This window comes from Cynoglossus semilaevis, chromosome 10, assembly GCF_000523025.1.
Source record: "Cynoglossus semilaevis isolate Cse_v1.0 chromosome 10, Cse_v1.0, whole genome shotgun sequence".
NCBI classification, from domain to species: Eukaryota; Metazoa; Chordata; class Actinopteri; order Pleuronectiformes; family Cynoglossidae; genus Cynoglossus; species Cynoglossus semilaevis.
Genome location: NC_024316.1, coordinates 10,573,879 through 10,590,840, shown reverse-complemented (window position 1 = coordinate 10,590,840; position 16,962 = coordinate 10,573,879). Strand labels below are relative to the sequence as shown.

The following is a 16,962-nucleotide window of genomic DNA, read 5'->3' as shown; positions in this document are numbered from 1 at the left end:
ATACCAGCAACGACTCCATTTGAAAGAAATTATATATTTGCCCCTTTGTAATCCCATGTCATCATCTCAGGCAGAAACCCGATGACTTTTGTTCTCAGATATTTCTTTTTCAGTTTGTGACCATCTAACAGTGGAATCACCTTGACTGCTCCCACTTGACCCAGCTGTTGTTGTGGCATCATTATTGGCAGGTGTGTTTCATCAGACTCATTACTGATTTGAATTCCAGACCTCCATCAGTGAAACTGACCTTCATTAAATGACTCATTCATTTAATGACCTTCAGAAAACTCCATAACGGTAACAGTGCAATATTTCTCAAAGTAAACATGACACACATTCAAGATCACTCATCTTTGTTGTCATGCTGAGGAAGGTAAAGGAAACATACCTCTCTATAAGGGCACATTGTTCCATCAGCACGTTCAGTGAAAAACTGTGTCAGGAAACTGTAATCAGCATCAGAACTGTGTGAGAAGGAAAAGAGTCACCAAAGGGAGATTAACATTTTACGGTAGACTAAGACTGGACTAAAACTAATCACCAACGTGAAGCTTTTAATGAACCAGGATGAAGTAAGACAAAATACAAGGGACATTCCAAGTGTGAGAAAGTTGTTTTATCATTACAGTAGCCATGAATAATAATTTTGTATCATTACTGATGTGGTATTTAAGATAAAACCTGTGTATTTTCTGCAATATCTGCAGATTTTTGACTGACTTCAACTGACTGGTCACATGACCAAACAGTTGTTCTGTGGTCTGTCAAAGGAGCCAAACAGTTCCTCACTCTACCAACTGCCTTACAGATGAGGTTGTTCAGCAAATAAATAAAAAAACAACCAACTTTCAAGAAACTAACTGGGGGAAAGTTTCCAGTGTTAATGTGTGGTGTAAGAGTGTGAGGAAGGAGAGTGATGAAGGAGTGAATGTAGACTTTGCAGTGAGGAAAGGGAGTGGGGTTCAGCACCATGGACAGCACAAGCCTTTACATTGCAGCAGGGTGCGGAAATAGGCAGAGTGGAGTTCTCCTGCGTACTGATGAGCCTGATCCCTGACTCCAACAGACTAGCCGGCTGTGAATTAGCCACAGCTACATGTGGATTCCATTCCATGTGTACAATACGTCCTGATGTCGGCTTTTCAAAAAAAAAAAAATCTGTGAAAATTCTGGAACATGACTTTTTGTTTTGACAGGACCATACAGTATGTCTTTTGAAAGTATTAAATAACAATAAGCATGAGAAACCATACACTACGGTTTAGAGTTTCTACTGCATAGAAAGAAAGAGTTCTAAGCTTTTTAAAAAGAGGGTTTGTAAAATAATAACTTTGTTTTTCTATTGGCCAAGACGTTAATTGAGTATTTGACCAAAGGCTAGCTGTGAAGTGCTTATTATCCTTATAAATAAGGACAAAGACTCATTCTTTAAATTATATATGAAATCCTACAGCGTTTTTGTTAAGCAGTAGATAATTAACAGCCTTTTTCTAGGGGTTTCTCATTAAACCACACAAACAGTTCCAGCCACATGTTCAGATCCCTTTTTGTGTCAAAGAATCTGGTGATATACAGTATTAGCCTGGGGCTTCACACTACAGTCACGTCCCTCATTTATGTCTGTACCATCTGGCATCACATCGTCATCTTCATCTTCTACTTTAGCTCCAGGACCACGGACGGGTTTAGTTTTTCACACAGTTACACAGATAATTGTCATTTTAACCTATTTTCTTTGTTCTTCCCTTGTGGAGCAGCAGCTCGGCACACTGCTGTGCTGCACAGCTCCCTGTTCTGGTTCCACTACTGCATTGTGTTTTAGGGAATTGAGGAATGAGTGGCATACTCTCTGTGGGAACCTGCTTTGGAGAAAACAGAGCTAACAGAGGAGATTTGCTCTGTCACTGAGCTCTGGAGACCAGGACATGCTGAGNTACCACAGCCGTCAGGATCAACATCAGTTGTTGAGGCTAATTCTCATGTTCTCACAGGCAGCACGTGTAACATAAATGATTCAGACTCTGACCTAAATTATTAGATATAACAGGAGATAAAGTATCACAGCATGGCTCAGCCACCTCACTGTGCTACTAGTGTCTAGAACAGGACTCGTCGACTGAACGCCTCCATCTCATGACAAACCACCGTCTCACACTCTTGTGCACCAGACCTAAAGGTGTCCGCTCACTTTGGCAACTGCCGTGTTTAGGATAAACTGATTGGATATTTAATCTTGAAAGTTTTTTTTTTTGTGTGAAGACAAGGTGGCATGCCTTTGGCTACAAATATTATTGTACATAAAACATACCTCAAGAGGAAACATTTCTAAGATTGATCAATATGGTGTTTAAAATAAAAACAAAAACTACAGACTGTGTTGTTGAACACAGGTTTCTGCTCTGGTTGTTGCTGCTCAGAGACAATGTTAAAATAACAGAGACTGTTACTGTATATTTTGAAGGTAACAGGTTCTCGTCACAACAGTTCTGGCCCCAGGTTTGATCTCTGCGTCGAGAGCTTCACAACGTCTTGTTTTTGGTTGAAATGCAGCAGAGTTTCTAAAAGTGTCATTTTTATGGACCCTGGGAATGTTTGTGTACATGCTGTTCTGGGTAATTACAAAACACATGGGTGGCAAAATACAGTACCTCTAACAAGACTTCTTAATTTAAGCCACATGTTGGTTTTAAAGCTACGGCCTGACTGTGCATAAGTTAAAAGATGTTGTCGTATGACACACAAAAAGAATTAATGAGAGATTTCCAACTAACTTCTAACCTAAACCTCCATATTCTTTGAAATATTCTTGGCTTTTCAATAGCTAACAACATTAGTGTTTTGAAAATTATTAGCTCTATTTAATACTGGTACATACAGTAGTAGAAATTAAAAAGAAAGGAAAGAAGAAAATGTACCACCATGCATTTCTAGAACAAAACAAACCTACATACGATTTACGTGTTTACATTTTAAGCTAACTCCTGAATACCATACTCCTAAATATTCTACTAAATCTTTAACACTCTTTTTCATTTAAAAATCACTGATGTTACATGAAGCAAATGTTCAGGGTTTATCTCAGTGTTTGAAATGTTCACGACACTCAGGTTTACTCATTGCAGTCGTCTCTGCTGATGCTGCAGCAAAGGCTTATGAGCGAAGCCTCTCTCTAAACCCAATGCTCAACATATGGTAACAAACAAGGGCCTCAGACACCTCCTATTGGCTGCCGGCCTCGCTGACATCATTCCACTCTGTCTCGATGCCAGTTGCCCACACACTGGACTTTCACACTTACTGTAGACTGTAATCACTTAAAGGACCTTTGCAGAGTCACACAGCCTTACACACCACGTCATGATTTCTTTTTTTTTTTCTCAGAAATGTGTTTCGCTCAGATCCATGCAGCGATGACTCACAACTTGTTTTGGTTTTATTGAGGTCAGTACTTGTTGATTAGTGCTGCTCTGAACTATTAAGTAGGGTAAACAGTTTGTTATGTTTCTGTTGTTTACATCTGTGTGAATGGTCGAGCTTTGGAGAAACAAATTGTTTTCCCTGTAAATAAAGGACAAAGAGGGAAATAATGGTGATATTTTGGCTGAATTAATTGTTAAATGTTTCTCATGACATGATACATTTGATAGATAAAATCTGTATTTAACTAGTATTTATAAATTAATATTTTTTAAGTCTCATTTAAAGCTTTTTTTTTTTGTTTTTGCCTCTGTTTTGGAAATGAAAGTCTGACTACAACTGTTTTTTCCCCATTTCACATTCTCGCTCCTTTCTCTTTCCACACTGCTGTAATTCCCCCTGCTCACTGTCTCCATGCAAAGTTCTTAGCTGCGTACCCTGATTGTGTCCAGGTCCCTGAGGCAGCAGGGCTACAGACAGATGGCAGCACAGTTGCAAGGGCGGGGGGGGGTAAAGAGAGGAGGTCAGCTGGTGTAGCAGTAGATAAGAGGGTGGTCCATTCAAGGGCACGTCGTCAGTGGCCTGGACTGGGAGGAGGAGGAGGAGGCTGGAGTGAAGATCCAAGACGCTGTGGTGTCTGTGGAGATGAAGGAAGTCACGTGACTGTCTGTTGTTATTCAAAGACACAGTGACAGGACGGAGGTAGAACTAGATGGCGCTATCACGGGTACAGTTCGCTCCCCAAGATTAACGATGATTGTATTGACAGAACGTCCGACCACAGAATAGGGATGGATCTGCATAGTGATGCAGCCTCTTCACATTCATTCACACACTCAGAACCTGGCATCGATGCACCACTGCTGTCCTGATTGTCCCTTCCCCGCTCTCTCCTGTGGGTGTGGCCTCACCCAGACTCAAAGCAAAGGCAGATGAGGTAAAACCTCAGTGAAGTCACCAGTGATGTGTTATCTGCTAGAAATATTTCTCAAGGTGAACAAATGTTGAACTACATATACATACTATATATAGTACTGTATCTCTCTCTCTCTGCCTGTCTCTCTCTATACATATATAAATATATACACACACACGTGTCTATATACAGTATATATGTATATATTAATGTATACATATATAATTGGGCAGTTGTAGATTAATTACAACTAATCGTGATTAATTGTGATAAATATACACAGTCAGTCATTGTGATTGTGGTCTAGATTGGCTTTCAACACTTCAGTGAAGACGTTGTCCTCAACAGTATTAGCATTCAAATGGTACTTTGAGCTCGAGGTGCTTCAGTGAAACAAAAACTCTTCCCCACAGTGTGTAAACAGTGTGTGTCCACAGTGTATGAGAACAACAATAACTGGACGGAGGCTGGGACTTTGGGTATTTAGCTGCACATCATTCGGTGCACACAGTGAATACGTATTTCACAGATTAATGTATGTGCTTATAAAAAATAACATGCATTTTTCTAACTTCCTGTGAAAATAGTTGACTCCTCTGGGAACTACAAAGTAGAGTATTTCTGATTGGGATATTAGGTATTTCATCGTATTTTTTATATCGTTAGCAAACTTTAATCACAGTTGTAAACCTTGACCTAAAACCATGAAGCCAGACACATTGGGCAGCAGTTCCTCATAATCTCCATCAGGTTATCTTTATCTTTTCACAATATTATCAACCACACAGGACGACAGGCTGTACTGTGTAAAAACATTGATATAAAACAATCACCGCGAACTGCTGAGCTAGAGACAGACAGTGTTGGTTCTAGGGAACTGTAGGAATACTCTGATGTTAGAATCCTAAAGTGTTGAGGTTTTGTTGTTGTTGTTGTTGTTGTTTGCAAATGCTTGTAATTCATTGTATTAGTAATGCTGTGTCACAGGGTCATTAATCAGAGGACTGGGGAGATGCTGCCTGAGGAAAGAAGTAAAGAGATCGCCCCAGATTTATTACACTTTCTACTGAAAGGGTCATTAAAGTTTCACTGTAACTCTATGGCAAATAGTATTTTCACACCAAGTGAACAAGCCCTCAAGGCCTTTTCAGCATTGATATTCCACAGAGTGAGTTCTTTTTAAGAGGTTTAAACACCTGCTAGTGGAAAATGAAGGCTTAATGGACTGTGTGCAGTTTAGCCAAAGATTACATAATTTTACCGCTGCTGAATTTAGGGATGTATAACAGTCAGGTCTTTAAATTATAGTTTATGTGATTGAAAAAAAAAACACATGACCTTTCAGTGACCTGGATGAGGTTCTGGATAAAAGGCCACTGACACCCCTTCAGTGTAACTCCTTACATCACAGCTCTTTGCACTTATCAGTAAAAGGAAATAGAGTTTTGTCACTTTGTCACTGACAGAGAACTGTTTGAAAGTGACAAACACACTCCGCTCAGTTCCCACCGCGGCTCCTGTGGGCCGGTGGAGACAGATCTTGTGGACTTGAATGTGCTGACAGCCGTGGTAAGTGGGGTGTGGTCCACACTGAAGCACTCTGTTACAGCGGTTCTTGCCAAGTCACATTAGAATATTGTCTACTTTATTTGGTTCTTAAATCATATGTGAGTTGACGCTGCACTAATGCAGCACTGGCTTTAGAGGTCGTAGTGTTTATGTGCTCGTCTGCACTGCTGATGCTTTAAATGAAATGTTTTCTTTTTTTTTTACCATTGAGATTTACTAATCTTCCATCTCGTGCGGAGCCGTGACACCACCCAGTGTGTGCACATTGTTTTGGAGAGGACCGTACTGTAGGCAACCTCTGCTCCGACTGCAATCGCCTGACACAGGGATTAGTCAAATCCTATTTGTATTAGTGTATTAATTGGAATCTCACATCACGGCCACATGCTGCGTGTCGTCCAATCACACTTATCTCACACACATTTTATTACATGCTCAAGCGCTGGATAAATGGAAGCTCCCCGTGTGCCTGCATGTGTTATCACCTGATTCATGGGCTCTGCTCAGACGCCCGTCATTTTCTCTCAACAAGCACCCTGTCTATGAAAAATGAAGTTACTTGATATGCATTATAAATAGCTGCTCTGCGATTGGTCGAGCCCTGGATTCTCCTGCAAGCTCTTCCGTATAGCAACAGCCCCATCCCGTCTCTCCCTCTCTGCCTATTTTCCCTGGAATCCCTCTGTATCCTCCCCCCTCCCCCCCCCCCCCCCCCCCTCCCCCTCCACACATGTCGCCGTTAGCTGCTACTGTATCGTCCTCCATGTGGCTTCTGCACCTACCCACAATGCACTGGGTGCTGCACTGCTGCCACTCGCTTTAGATGTGGCAGGTAGTGTCGATACGGGGGGGAGGGGGGTTTTCTCCCCCTCTTTCTCCTCTGAGCTACAGACTGACGTGCTCCTCCCGCTGGCTCCCACTGCTGCGACAGCATCTGGATTCTGGTCGCCATGGCAACAGCAGAGGGCCTGACTCCTCTTCCTTTCACAGCTCACTCACACACACACACACACACACACATGCACAAGCTCTCTCTACTCACACGGACGCCTGTACCCCACCAACCCTCGAATTCTCCCCCTTATCCTCAGCTTTTTTCATGTCTTGACTTGGGTGCATTTCTTTCAAGCTTGACCTGAATTCTGCGTGCGCCGCTGCGTCTGCCACACTGAATGTGCAGTGACAGCACGCACATTGACCGCATAGTCAACTGACCTGTTTCCAGGAAGCTGAAGGGTCAGACGTCCAGTCCAATCATCATCCTCCCCTCCAAATCCTTTAACACCTCACTTGTTTTTTTGTTTTTATTTTCCTCTTGTAAATTAACCTCCCTATATTTTCCCGTTTCTCTCGTCTTTCCTCTCCCTGACTCTGCTTCACTCCCCCACCTCACCCAACCCTGCCTCCACTATCGTCTCTGAATCCTCATATCTCTGTGTAAGGACCGGTAAAGTAAAACATCATGAAAAGGAGTCAGCTGTGTCTCCCTCCTCCAACAACGTAGTCCCCGAATCACTTTGTGGTTTCCTCTCCCCCCCACCCCCCTATCCCCCCCCCCCCCCCCCCATTCTTGGATGAACATTTGAACAAAGAAACGATCCTTACGGAGGCAGCTATTGTTCTGTTTTTGTCACAATTGACACATTTGACTTTAAAATACATGGCCGTCACTTTCGCTGTGCAGCTCTTCTTCCTTTCCACTGTGTGTGACTGGTGTGACAGGATACATGCAGGGAGTCAGCAGCTCCTGTGTGTGTGTGTGTGTGTGTGTGTGTGCGCGCACAAACCTGCAGAACTCTGCTTCATACACTATGAGTCACAGCCATCGTTCATTGAAACACTTCCTTTAATGAGAGATGAAAAGCCTCCTGATGCAGGGATGGAAGTGCAGAATTCATAAACTCCTCTCTCTGCTCTCATGTCATGTGATTATATGTATTGAAATGATACGGACGGATGGTGGATGAACTTTTATCATGGTCCATTTCAAAGATATTTTTCAGCTTTCCTGGGGGACATTGACAGATGTACTATTTTTAGTTTGCTAACTGCACTGTCTGTGACCAGTGACTTTTGGTTCTAATGATCCAACATTCAAATGTCAATAACTAAGGACAGTCGGCAAAAGTGGAATAAAGGACATGAATGGGGGCAGTTTGTTGGACTAAAGAGTCTTTCAGCAGAGAGACATCACAGTTCCTGTTGGCTCACCTGGTGGCCTCGCAGTAAAAACATCATTTAATATCTCTCATGTACTCAACACATTTTGATTGGGTTTTTCTTTCGCTCACAGAGAGAGAGAAAGAGAGAGAGAGAGAGAGAGAGAGAGAGCTTGAACACAATTAGTTTGCTCACTTTACTAAATAAACCATGATGGACTCTTAATTGCTGTGAACAGATTAAATTAGCTGGGCTAATATGATCAAGACACACTCTCTCTCTATCTATCTATATCTCTCTCTCTCTCTCTCCTAATTGTTTCCTGATTTCGTCACTTCCTACTGTGACTCCACTGTCATCCATTCAAACTCAAACTCTTACCAGCTCCTTCTACTGTAATACGCGTTCTTTCCTCTGTATCTGCAGCAGAGTTGGTCGACCAGCAGAGGGTGCTAAGGACAGGTTGTCTAGTGTCCGGGGTCCACACTCCTCCCATCAGACGGAACAGCAAGCTGGCCACCCTGGGGCGTATCTTCAAGCCCTGGAAGTGGAGGAAAAAGAAAAATGAAAAGCTCAAGCAGAGTTCTACAGGTGAGGAACAGCCTCAGGGGGGAGTGGGGGAGGGGGACTATTTCTTCTAGCACTTCTTATTCTTTCGCTGAATTAACTTGGTTGTGTGGACAGCTACTTATTATTGATATGGTTTATTGTATTTATTTTTAGAATATATTTTCATTAAATATAACTAAAACATGGTACATCCTGAAAGCTTCAGATATTACTACAACAGGTCATCTGGACTGTATGTCAGAAAATATAATACAAGAAATAATGAGGGTGTTTCTGTTTTTTTTCCATCTGGAATCAGATACAGCGGTGGATACTAGTATTTTCTGGAAAACAACATTTCTCTTTTACCTACATACTGTACAAAGTGGATTAATGATTGTCATTTTTCCAGCCTTGCTCCAACAACCTCACACATANCAGTGGACTTCTATGCCACGACCCAAACTCCCCCACACAAGGTTGCTGCTCAGAAGGTGCCGTCCTGATTGGCTTTGGGGGAACTCTGAGCCCCAATCTAGCAGTCAGCAGTGTGGAGTACCTCGGTCCTGAGGAGGATCACCCTTCACCAGGTAGGAGACTTCGTCACTAACCACACTGTCATCAGGACATGATGAATTAAAATAATCAATTGGGATACAATTCTACCTATAAAGAGGCTAAAACGTTTTAAGGAGACTAAAATAAGATAACTTTTTTGAATATTTTACTTAAATAAATAGTATTGTACCTAAAAAAAACCATTCACAAACATTGTTTGTGAAAGTTAACTGCAGTTTCTCCGGTAGATGGCAGCAAAGGCAATACAATTAGCAGAGACCGCCACAGGCTGTTGCTTTCTAAAAGTTACAAAAGATCACAAAGTGGACGAAGAAAACATGTCCCACACTATGACAAAACATGAAGCAACTGGAACTATTTATATATGTTACATTAATATATTATATATTAATATATGTTAGATTAATATATTAATATATGTTACATTCTGACCACAACACACTGATGTTTCAGCAGAAATTAATTCAAATCACTGCCTTGTTTCTTACTCTACAAGGACAGTTGTGGCAATTTTGTGGCCCTTTGCTGCTGTGACCAATCATCTTACTGTATGTCTCATCTGCAATTGATGTTTATTCAATTTACTTTTAGCCACCACCCAAGTCTTTCACACAGTAACTGCATGTCTTCTTTGAGCTACAGTCAGTTCCATCTTTGTTTTTTTCCTAGTAGCTTCACCTCTACAAGACTGTGAACACGAAGAGGAGAATGTACCACTACCTAAGGAGGGCGGAGAGGAGAATCTGAACCCTGCAGCAGATTTACCTGACGGACTGCAGGACGTAGACCAAGTAGAAGATAGAACATCGGAGGAGATCCCTCCTGGAACGTCTCCGCCGCAAGTACCTCCAAAACTTCTGCCTCAGAAGCTTCCATCCAACGTAGACGGTGAGCGCTGTCAAGTTTTGGGAAAAATCCATTAATTCGAAAAATGATTAGGAAGAGCACTGATATTAAAGAATGGAAATTAAAGGTACAACCTGTTATTTTTAAATGGTGTCTTTGTGGGCAGATTCAGGGCCTGTGTCTCTACCAAGTCACCTGCCCAACTCCTACCTCCCAAAGGAGCCTCCACCCAGGGCCACAGAAAGCATGGCTTCCATGACCCTGCCACTACGAGTGCCACTGGCCAACTCAGGTTCCCCACACCTAGGCAATATGATCCATCCTCCCATGCCCCCTAGCTGCATCATGGAGGAACTGCAGAGAGCGTTTGCTTCCAAGAACAGACAGGAGAGGTGAGCTGACCATCTGAACCCCAGGTGTTGATTGGTTTCTATTCGTCACAGACGTCAGTATCAAATCTTTCTCTTTCTCCTCAGTGTCCACGAAGGGTGTGAGCAGGGCTCACCCCCACGATTGTGGTGCTTAGATGGGCGTCTCTCTCGCTCTTGTAGCTCTGAGAACCAGCACACACTCTCTATGGTGGGCGGCTGTGCGGCAGGTGGCAGCTCTGACTGGCCCAAAAAGGAGGCAGAGGAGAACAAGGAGAACGTACGGCTGGACCAGTGCTTCTCCAACACCTCAGGCCTCCCCACGGACCTGGATGGCTGGAATGATTCTGTCATCTCTGGTGGGTTGAAGAGACCAATGTTGTTATTGTGACCAAGTAGATTTAAAAGACTTAAAAATTCTAATATTACTTAAAATTGACTTAGAGTTATACGCTATTGTATACACATTTTTTTTGACTCCACACTTGTCTACTTTATACATTTTTTAATGGTAAAGGCAGGCAGTACAATAAATGACCTTTGACCTGTCTATACACATTTGTAGGCACGCTTCCTCGCAGGCTGAGGAAGGAATTGTTGGCTGTTAAACTAAGAAACAGACCCACCAAGCAAGAGTTGGAAGACAGGAACATCTTTCCAGTCAGGAGTGACCAGGAACGCCAGGAAATCCGCCAGCAAATTGAAATGAAACTTGCCAAGTAAGTAGATCCACCTCCCTTCATTACCCATCAGTCTGGATCCAAGACTAAATGCAAAAAAAAAAAATAGGCGTTTAATTACCATTCAACTGAAAAGTGAGAGTCTGGAAGAAGGAGAAGTTTCTGGTTACAGATATTTGAACCTGTTAATGTTGATCTACTCTCTGTATGACACAAAGACCCTTTTTATTGAAAACTATAGTCTCAGTCATGAGAACTGGCTGTGGCCATATTACAATTTTTAAAAAATATATAATTATTATACAAATTTAGCCAAAAATATATATTAGCATGTTTTTAGAAAAGTTCAATTTAAATCACGTAAACACTGAAACTTCCTTGTCAATAGTCTCCTGTGAGACCTTGAAGTCACACTCAGAAATCTCAAATAACACATGCAGGTTTTTGTGCTGTTTTCACACGTGAACCGACAGCCAGTTAGAAGACAGTTGGCTAGCAGGCTGCTAACCAACAGCCAATAGACACGTTGCCACAGAACGGTTTATTCCTTAGCTTTTTTTTTTTAACACAGACTCAAAAAATATTTTTAGGTGAAGAAAATATGTATTTTCTTGTGAACCTTACTTTTTTAAAAAAGCTCAAAAGATAAAAGTCTTTACACTCTGCCTATACCTATATTTAAGGTAATATGATAATTAACACTTCAATTAATTCATGTTATTGTCTTTCACATTCTGACAGATATTTTTCTGGCTGCATTGAACTGAACATCGCGTGTCTCCTCTTTACACATAACACACACACACACACACACATACTGTACATACTCTGTTCATGGTACGACACAAATCCCATGAGACTTTCATCGGCTCTGTTACATAAAATGCAACAGGAGGAGAGCCATACGTATAGATGTTTACAGTTTCTGAGGCCAAGACTTCATCAAACACGTTTTACTTCAGGTCATAATCTGAGACCTGTCTGTGTTAAAATCCCTAATCTTCTAGGTATAAAATGTATTTTACACGTTAAATCAGCGCCTGTTCAGTAAATGACCTGATGCTAATTACAGCAGGAACAGTGGCCTGAGTGCATCAGGTACAGACAGATGCCTTTTCATACAGGACACTTTGTGCTTTCTCTCCAGCACATTTTTAGAATTGGCTTTTCAAATGGCACTGAGAAAATTAACTGAGAGCAACAGACTTCTGTGCAAATGCACTGCAGTTCTTTAACACCAGTGCATCAAACTGAGCGCACACACACAGCGTTACATAACCTGTTGTGTGAAAACTCACAGCCGGTGTGCCTCCCACACTTCAGAGAAAAAGAATCTTTGGTCTGTCTGTCTGTGCGGCAGCTAAGAATACGCACTGCCCTCCTCCTCCATTCGTAGACCGTCTGGAAGAAAATGTTTTAATGTTTTTGTTTTTCACTTCATAAAGGGAAAGTGCAAAGGCTATGAAAAAAAAAGATAGAAATGAACCATGACTGTAGCTTGCATAAGAGCCAGCCGGGGTCAGGGCTTTGAAGACAGAGGGGCTGCGTTTGTAGCACAGCAGTGAAAGACGGTACTTGTTACAGACCTGTTTATTTCACATCACAGCCGTGGTTGATTTCTTGACCAGAACAGAATATATTTACGGACACAGGTTCCTAGAACTGTAAAAACAAAACTAAGACATTTGCTACAGGGCTTCCTAGCAGCAGCATCAGTTAATGGAGTTTTAAATGCGTCCTAAAAACACGCCTCTCGTAAATGTGCTGCGACGGTTAGTCTTAGGTTATGGCTGTTATAACATGTGAAGATCGAAACTCTAAAATTTTGTTTGAGGGTAAAATAGCTCAAAGATTTAAAGAAAATGAATTATCTGCTGAATAAGAAGCTCAGGAGTCTTTTGTTAAACTTTTTTTCAGTTGCGAATAGACTCTTCAAATCACGTTAAAGTCAACCTCTACAGTAATGATAAAATGTAATGTATGTTAGTAGTAAATGCTAAGCTAAGCTAATAATGCATAATGCATGCACATAAAGTGTCTCCCGTGTTGGTTAATTTATGTTAATTATCATATTTGATATTTTTCCACATGATTGACACATCACTTTGAGCCATCGCAAAATAAACAAGGTACTATTTTCACGTGATGCTAGGCTTTCCTAAAGAGCTCTGTGTATACGTTAACTTTAAATAGCAGGCATACTATATTCAGAAAAGTGCACTTTCATCCTTTAGAACAAAGCATTGATGTTTTACTGCACCATTTGTGGGATTCCGGGCTAAATATAGAAGCAGGGTGGTGAAGAGGACTGCAGATGATTTCCCCGGGGTTTTGCAAACACAATCACAAAACGATCCATCTGACAGACTTCTCCTGTTTTCTGTGGCTGACCTCACTTTCAGATTACATTGTCCCTTGTCCTCCCCCGTTCCTTTGCTGCTAATCAAGCAGAAATCACCCATCAGGACTCTGGGTGGATAATGACACCTTGTCAGTGCGTCGTGTCGGTAATAGATGACCTTTCTATCTTTAGACTCCCAGCCTGGCACCTTGCTGCAGAGACTTTCTGCCGTTTCTATTCCTAGCTCGTGTCACTGTTCAATAATGCATCTCCCCTCTTCGCCAATGTGTTGTCGAGGGCTTATATCAGCAGAAATAATGTGTGCGACTGTGTTTTGGAGGTGTCAGCATGTGCCCTTGCACAACCAGCAAAAGATGCCTCTGCTGATCCATCTGCTGTTCTTGGATTATTATTAATTTCTTTTAATCCTTTTCTACTCAATTCATTTTCAGTAGATGTTCATATTCAAATTTACCAAAAAGCAATGTAAAAACACGAGATGTTTCTTTAGTGACAACTCAAATACATCAAACCCCATTGGATTTAGAACATTTAAATGTTGGTAACAGTAGCTTAAGCTCCACTTTTCATTCACTGGTCACTTTAAAGCATACATTTGGAGAAACATAATAACTTGATGGTTTTCATTCTCCTACGATGTTGTAAATGGCTGAATCAGCTATTTACATTGATAATAAAAAAGATATAGTGAGGAGGAAACTAAACATTGGGTACGGAGTAGCTAATTTAGCAAAGACTAGCCATAAAAAACCCACTGTATTATTTATTTAGCTTATGATAGTGAGCCATAAAAACCTAATTAAGACTCAGGATTGACGACTGGGTGGGACTTGATATTTACCAAGTTATTTCCATTACGTTTAGTCAATAGCAATAATTTAACCCAGGAAATTAAGCTTACAGTATATGAGGAGACGTCAACATATGGTACCACTACTTGAATTAGAAGTACAAAAAGGACTGCATTGGTCACAGATACATTTACCAGGTTCTGCTCAGGAGGCAACTTTTGAAAATATTTGCATACTGTGGCCGTATAGAAAGCAGTGGCCAAGAACATACTGCAGTGAGTCTGTGTGTTTTCCTCTGCAAAATAGTGTTATCTGTCACCAGAGAGCAGCTCAGAGTGGGAACCACTGCGGTTCATTGTACTCACAATGAAGGAAATATGAATTTTGTTACCAAAATAGAATTTAATATGGAGCGCGAGCACGATTCAGAGGATGGTAAAAAAAAAGTCAAGGAGTGCGTTTCTAAAAATAGCCTCAGTTTCCCTGTAAAGCAAACACAGCAGAGCAGTGCAGTGGTGAGAAACCCCCATCACTGTGTTGCTAAGGAGAAGTGAAAATTTCTGCCAAAGACTCTTATTGTCTGGAAGGTACGGTGGCTTGTTGCTAAGCAACTGGGTGATCAGGTCAATATTACAGTTGTTGCTTCGATTCACTAGAACTCTGGGAGTGACTTTCTGTTGCATCTGTTTAAAATGTAACAGTCTGAGCCCTGGGAACACTTTGGTCTCTCCAATCAATTTCGCAGGAGCTGTGATGCAAATATATGTGATAAATATATTCATATATATAAGTGTTTAGTTATTTATTTTACATAGTGCAGTGGTTAGCACGCCTGCCTCAGAAGCAAAGAGTCCTGGGTTCGATTCCCAGAGGAACCACATGCTTGGTGCTTATACTTCAAGATAGTACAAATATTATTATTATTATTATTAATATATATAAATATAGATAGAGTTCAGTTTATAAATGAGAAAAATAAAAGATGTCGCTAGTTCAAAACCTGCAGCTGTGCATCTATAACTGGAAAGACTCTATATTTAGGTTTAGTTTAAAATATGTTTGCTCGTATTTTCTAAACTTGTTTTCAGTGCGATGAAACTAATGCTTGCCAACACTTGCCAAAGATTTGATGAGAAAACAGTTCAAGGCTGTTGGAGAAGCCCGAGACAAGTGTCTTAACATGTTTGGTTTTTTTTTAATCAGACACCTTTTAGAATTATATTTTATATGTTTTATCTTGAATATATATTTTCATCAGTCAAGTTCTCTCATTACAAAGGCTGTTCTTCAATACCTTGGTTGTAAACATGCTTGTAGTGGAAGTCTGTTTTCTAGCTTGTTTTTATTCTCAGTGTAGACTTTATTGATTATGAAGGGGTTTAAAAATAACCCTCAGTTCTTTCACACGTTTCTGTGAATTCTTGTCTCGCTTCACTGCCAGTGCAGTTACACCTCGGTACAAACAAACCTCAGCACCATTCTGGTTACATAAGGCAGAAGAGCACAGAGGCATTTAGCTTTGTGGATTAAACTATGGACTGAATCTGCCCACCCAGGCTTCAATGCAGACCCTGACTAAAAAAACAGACTCCAAACACTGTAAATAGATAAATCAACTTGTTAAGAAATTATAAATTATATAATGAGATAGAAATGAAAATTGTCTGAAAAGTAGTTGTTAGCATAAACACAGTGGCCTAACCAGCAGTAGCCTGCATGATGTATGTATATATACAGTAGGTATTTAACTTTAATATAATAATTGTTGCCACGTGACCATTCTCTACAGTGCACTGTATTTATTTTTTTAATAACGACCCATTGCTCACGTGTGACACATGAAAACTGCTTTGTGCCTGTGTCTCAGTGTACGTGACCCCACTTTCATCTACTTTTGGAGAGGGAGACAAAGAATCCAGTCGTAATGTGATTAAAGGGATAAACTGGATTCATGCTGCGTGGTGACATTCTACCCTCACTGTCCTTTTCAACCTTTGGAGGTGTGCTGGGGACACGCCACACTATGTCCAAAGACGAACCCTGCTGTGCAGCTCACTTTGATAACTTATTCGTATGAAGAGGTGACAATCACAGGGGTCACTGGAAACACTTTGGATTCTGGAGACCTTTTGTATGCTTTGATGGCACAGGGAACGTGACGGCTTCATGAAAACGTGACTACCGTAGGGCTTCAGCTGTTGTGGAAGAATGGTTTTTGATTATTTTATGTGTTTTTTATTTACTTTTGAAGTGTTAGTTTGATTTTTCATTTTAAGGTTTTAAGCTCCATCTACAAGATATTCACTTTACTCTGATAAGCAAAAATAATGTACATGATGTGGGCATAGTTTGATTGCAAATAATAAGCTAGTGCTTTTCACAGATAGGCAAACGTAAGCAAAAGCATTTTGATCCAATAGACGCAGTAGTTGTTCGAAACAACACTGACAACAAAAAGTCACTGGTTCAGACCTGGAAAACAAGCTCCCTGTTTCTTTTGGTATTCTCTCTGTCCTGTGTATTTGTTAGGTTGATGACAATCAAAGCTGATGTTGCTGATTTTGGAAATGACTGAATAATTTAGAAAAAAACACTGTAGTTAATAATGATGAATAAAAAAACTGGGCCATCCAATGTACTGTAGGTCCTTGGACATGCTGGAAAAGTTTGTACGTTTTTTAAATTATTGTCTGTTTTGAGGCAGTGCCTCTAAAACTGTTCA

The 16,962-nt window shown here is 40.9% G+C and overlaps 2 protein-coding genes across 12 annotated transcripts in view; one reads left to right on the top strand and one right to left on the bottom strand.

Moving 5' to 3' along the window:
* Positions 1-16,962, top strand: part of phactr3a (phosphatase and actin regulator 3a) — a 29,420-nt gene that overhangs the window by 8,941 nt on the left and 3,517 nt on the right. The window contains exons 2-7 of the mRNA XM_025059191.1: positions 8,492-8,656; positions 9,040-9,204; positions 9,866-10,081; positions 10,206-10,431; positions 10,516-10,766; positions 10,973-11,126. Of these exons, the coding sequence (XP_024914959.1) occupies positions 8,492-8,656; positions 9,040-9,204; positions 9,866-10,081; positions 10,206-10,431; positions 10,516-10,766; positions 10,973-11,126 (1,177 nt within the window). The remainder of the gene's footprint in view (positions 1-8,491; positions 8,657-9,039; positions 9,205-9,865; positions 10,082-10,205; positions 10,432-10,515; positions 10,767-10,972; positions 11,127-16,962) is intronic.
* The window catches only part of sycp2 (synaptonemal complex protein 2), a 31,963-nt gene continuing 18,456 nt past the window's right edge, over positions 3,456-16,962 (bottom strand). For 9 of the 11 annotated variants that reach the window (XR_003050808.1, XR_003050811.1, XR_003050806.1 and 6 more), the window contains 5 exons: positions 12,386-12,488; positions 11,034-11,173; positions 9,959-10,763; positions 8,447-8,606; positions 3,456-4,057 (listed from right to left, as the gene is read on the bottom strand). The gene's annotated coding sequence lies outside the window, so the exon portion shown is untranslated. The remainder of the gene's footprint in view (positions 4,058-8,446; positions 8,607-9,958; positions 10,764-11,033; positions 11,174-12,385; positions 12,489-16,962) is intronic. The other 2 variants (XR_003050807.1, XR_003050814.1) reach the window with 2 other exon arrangements.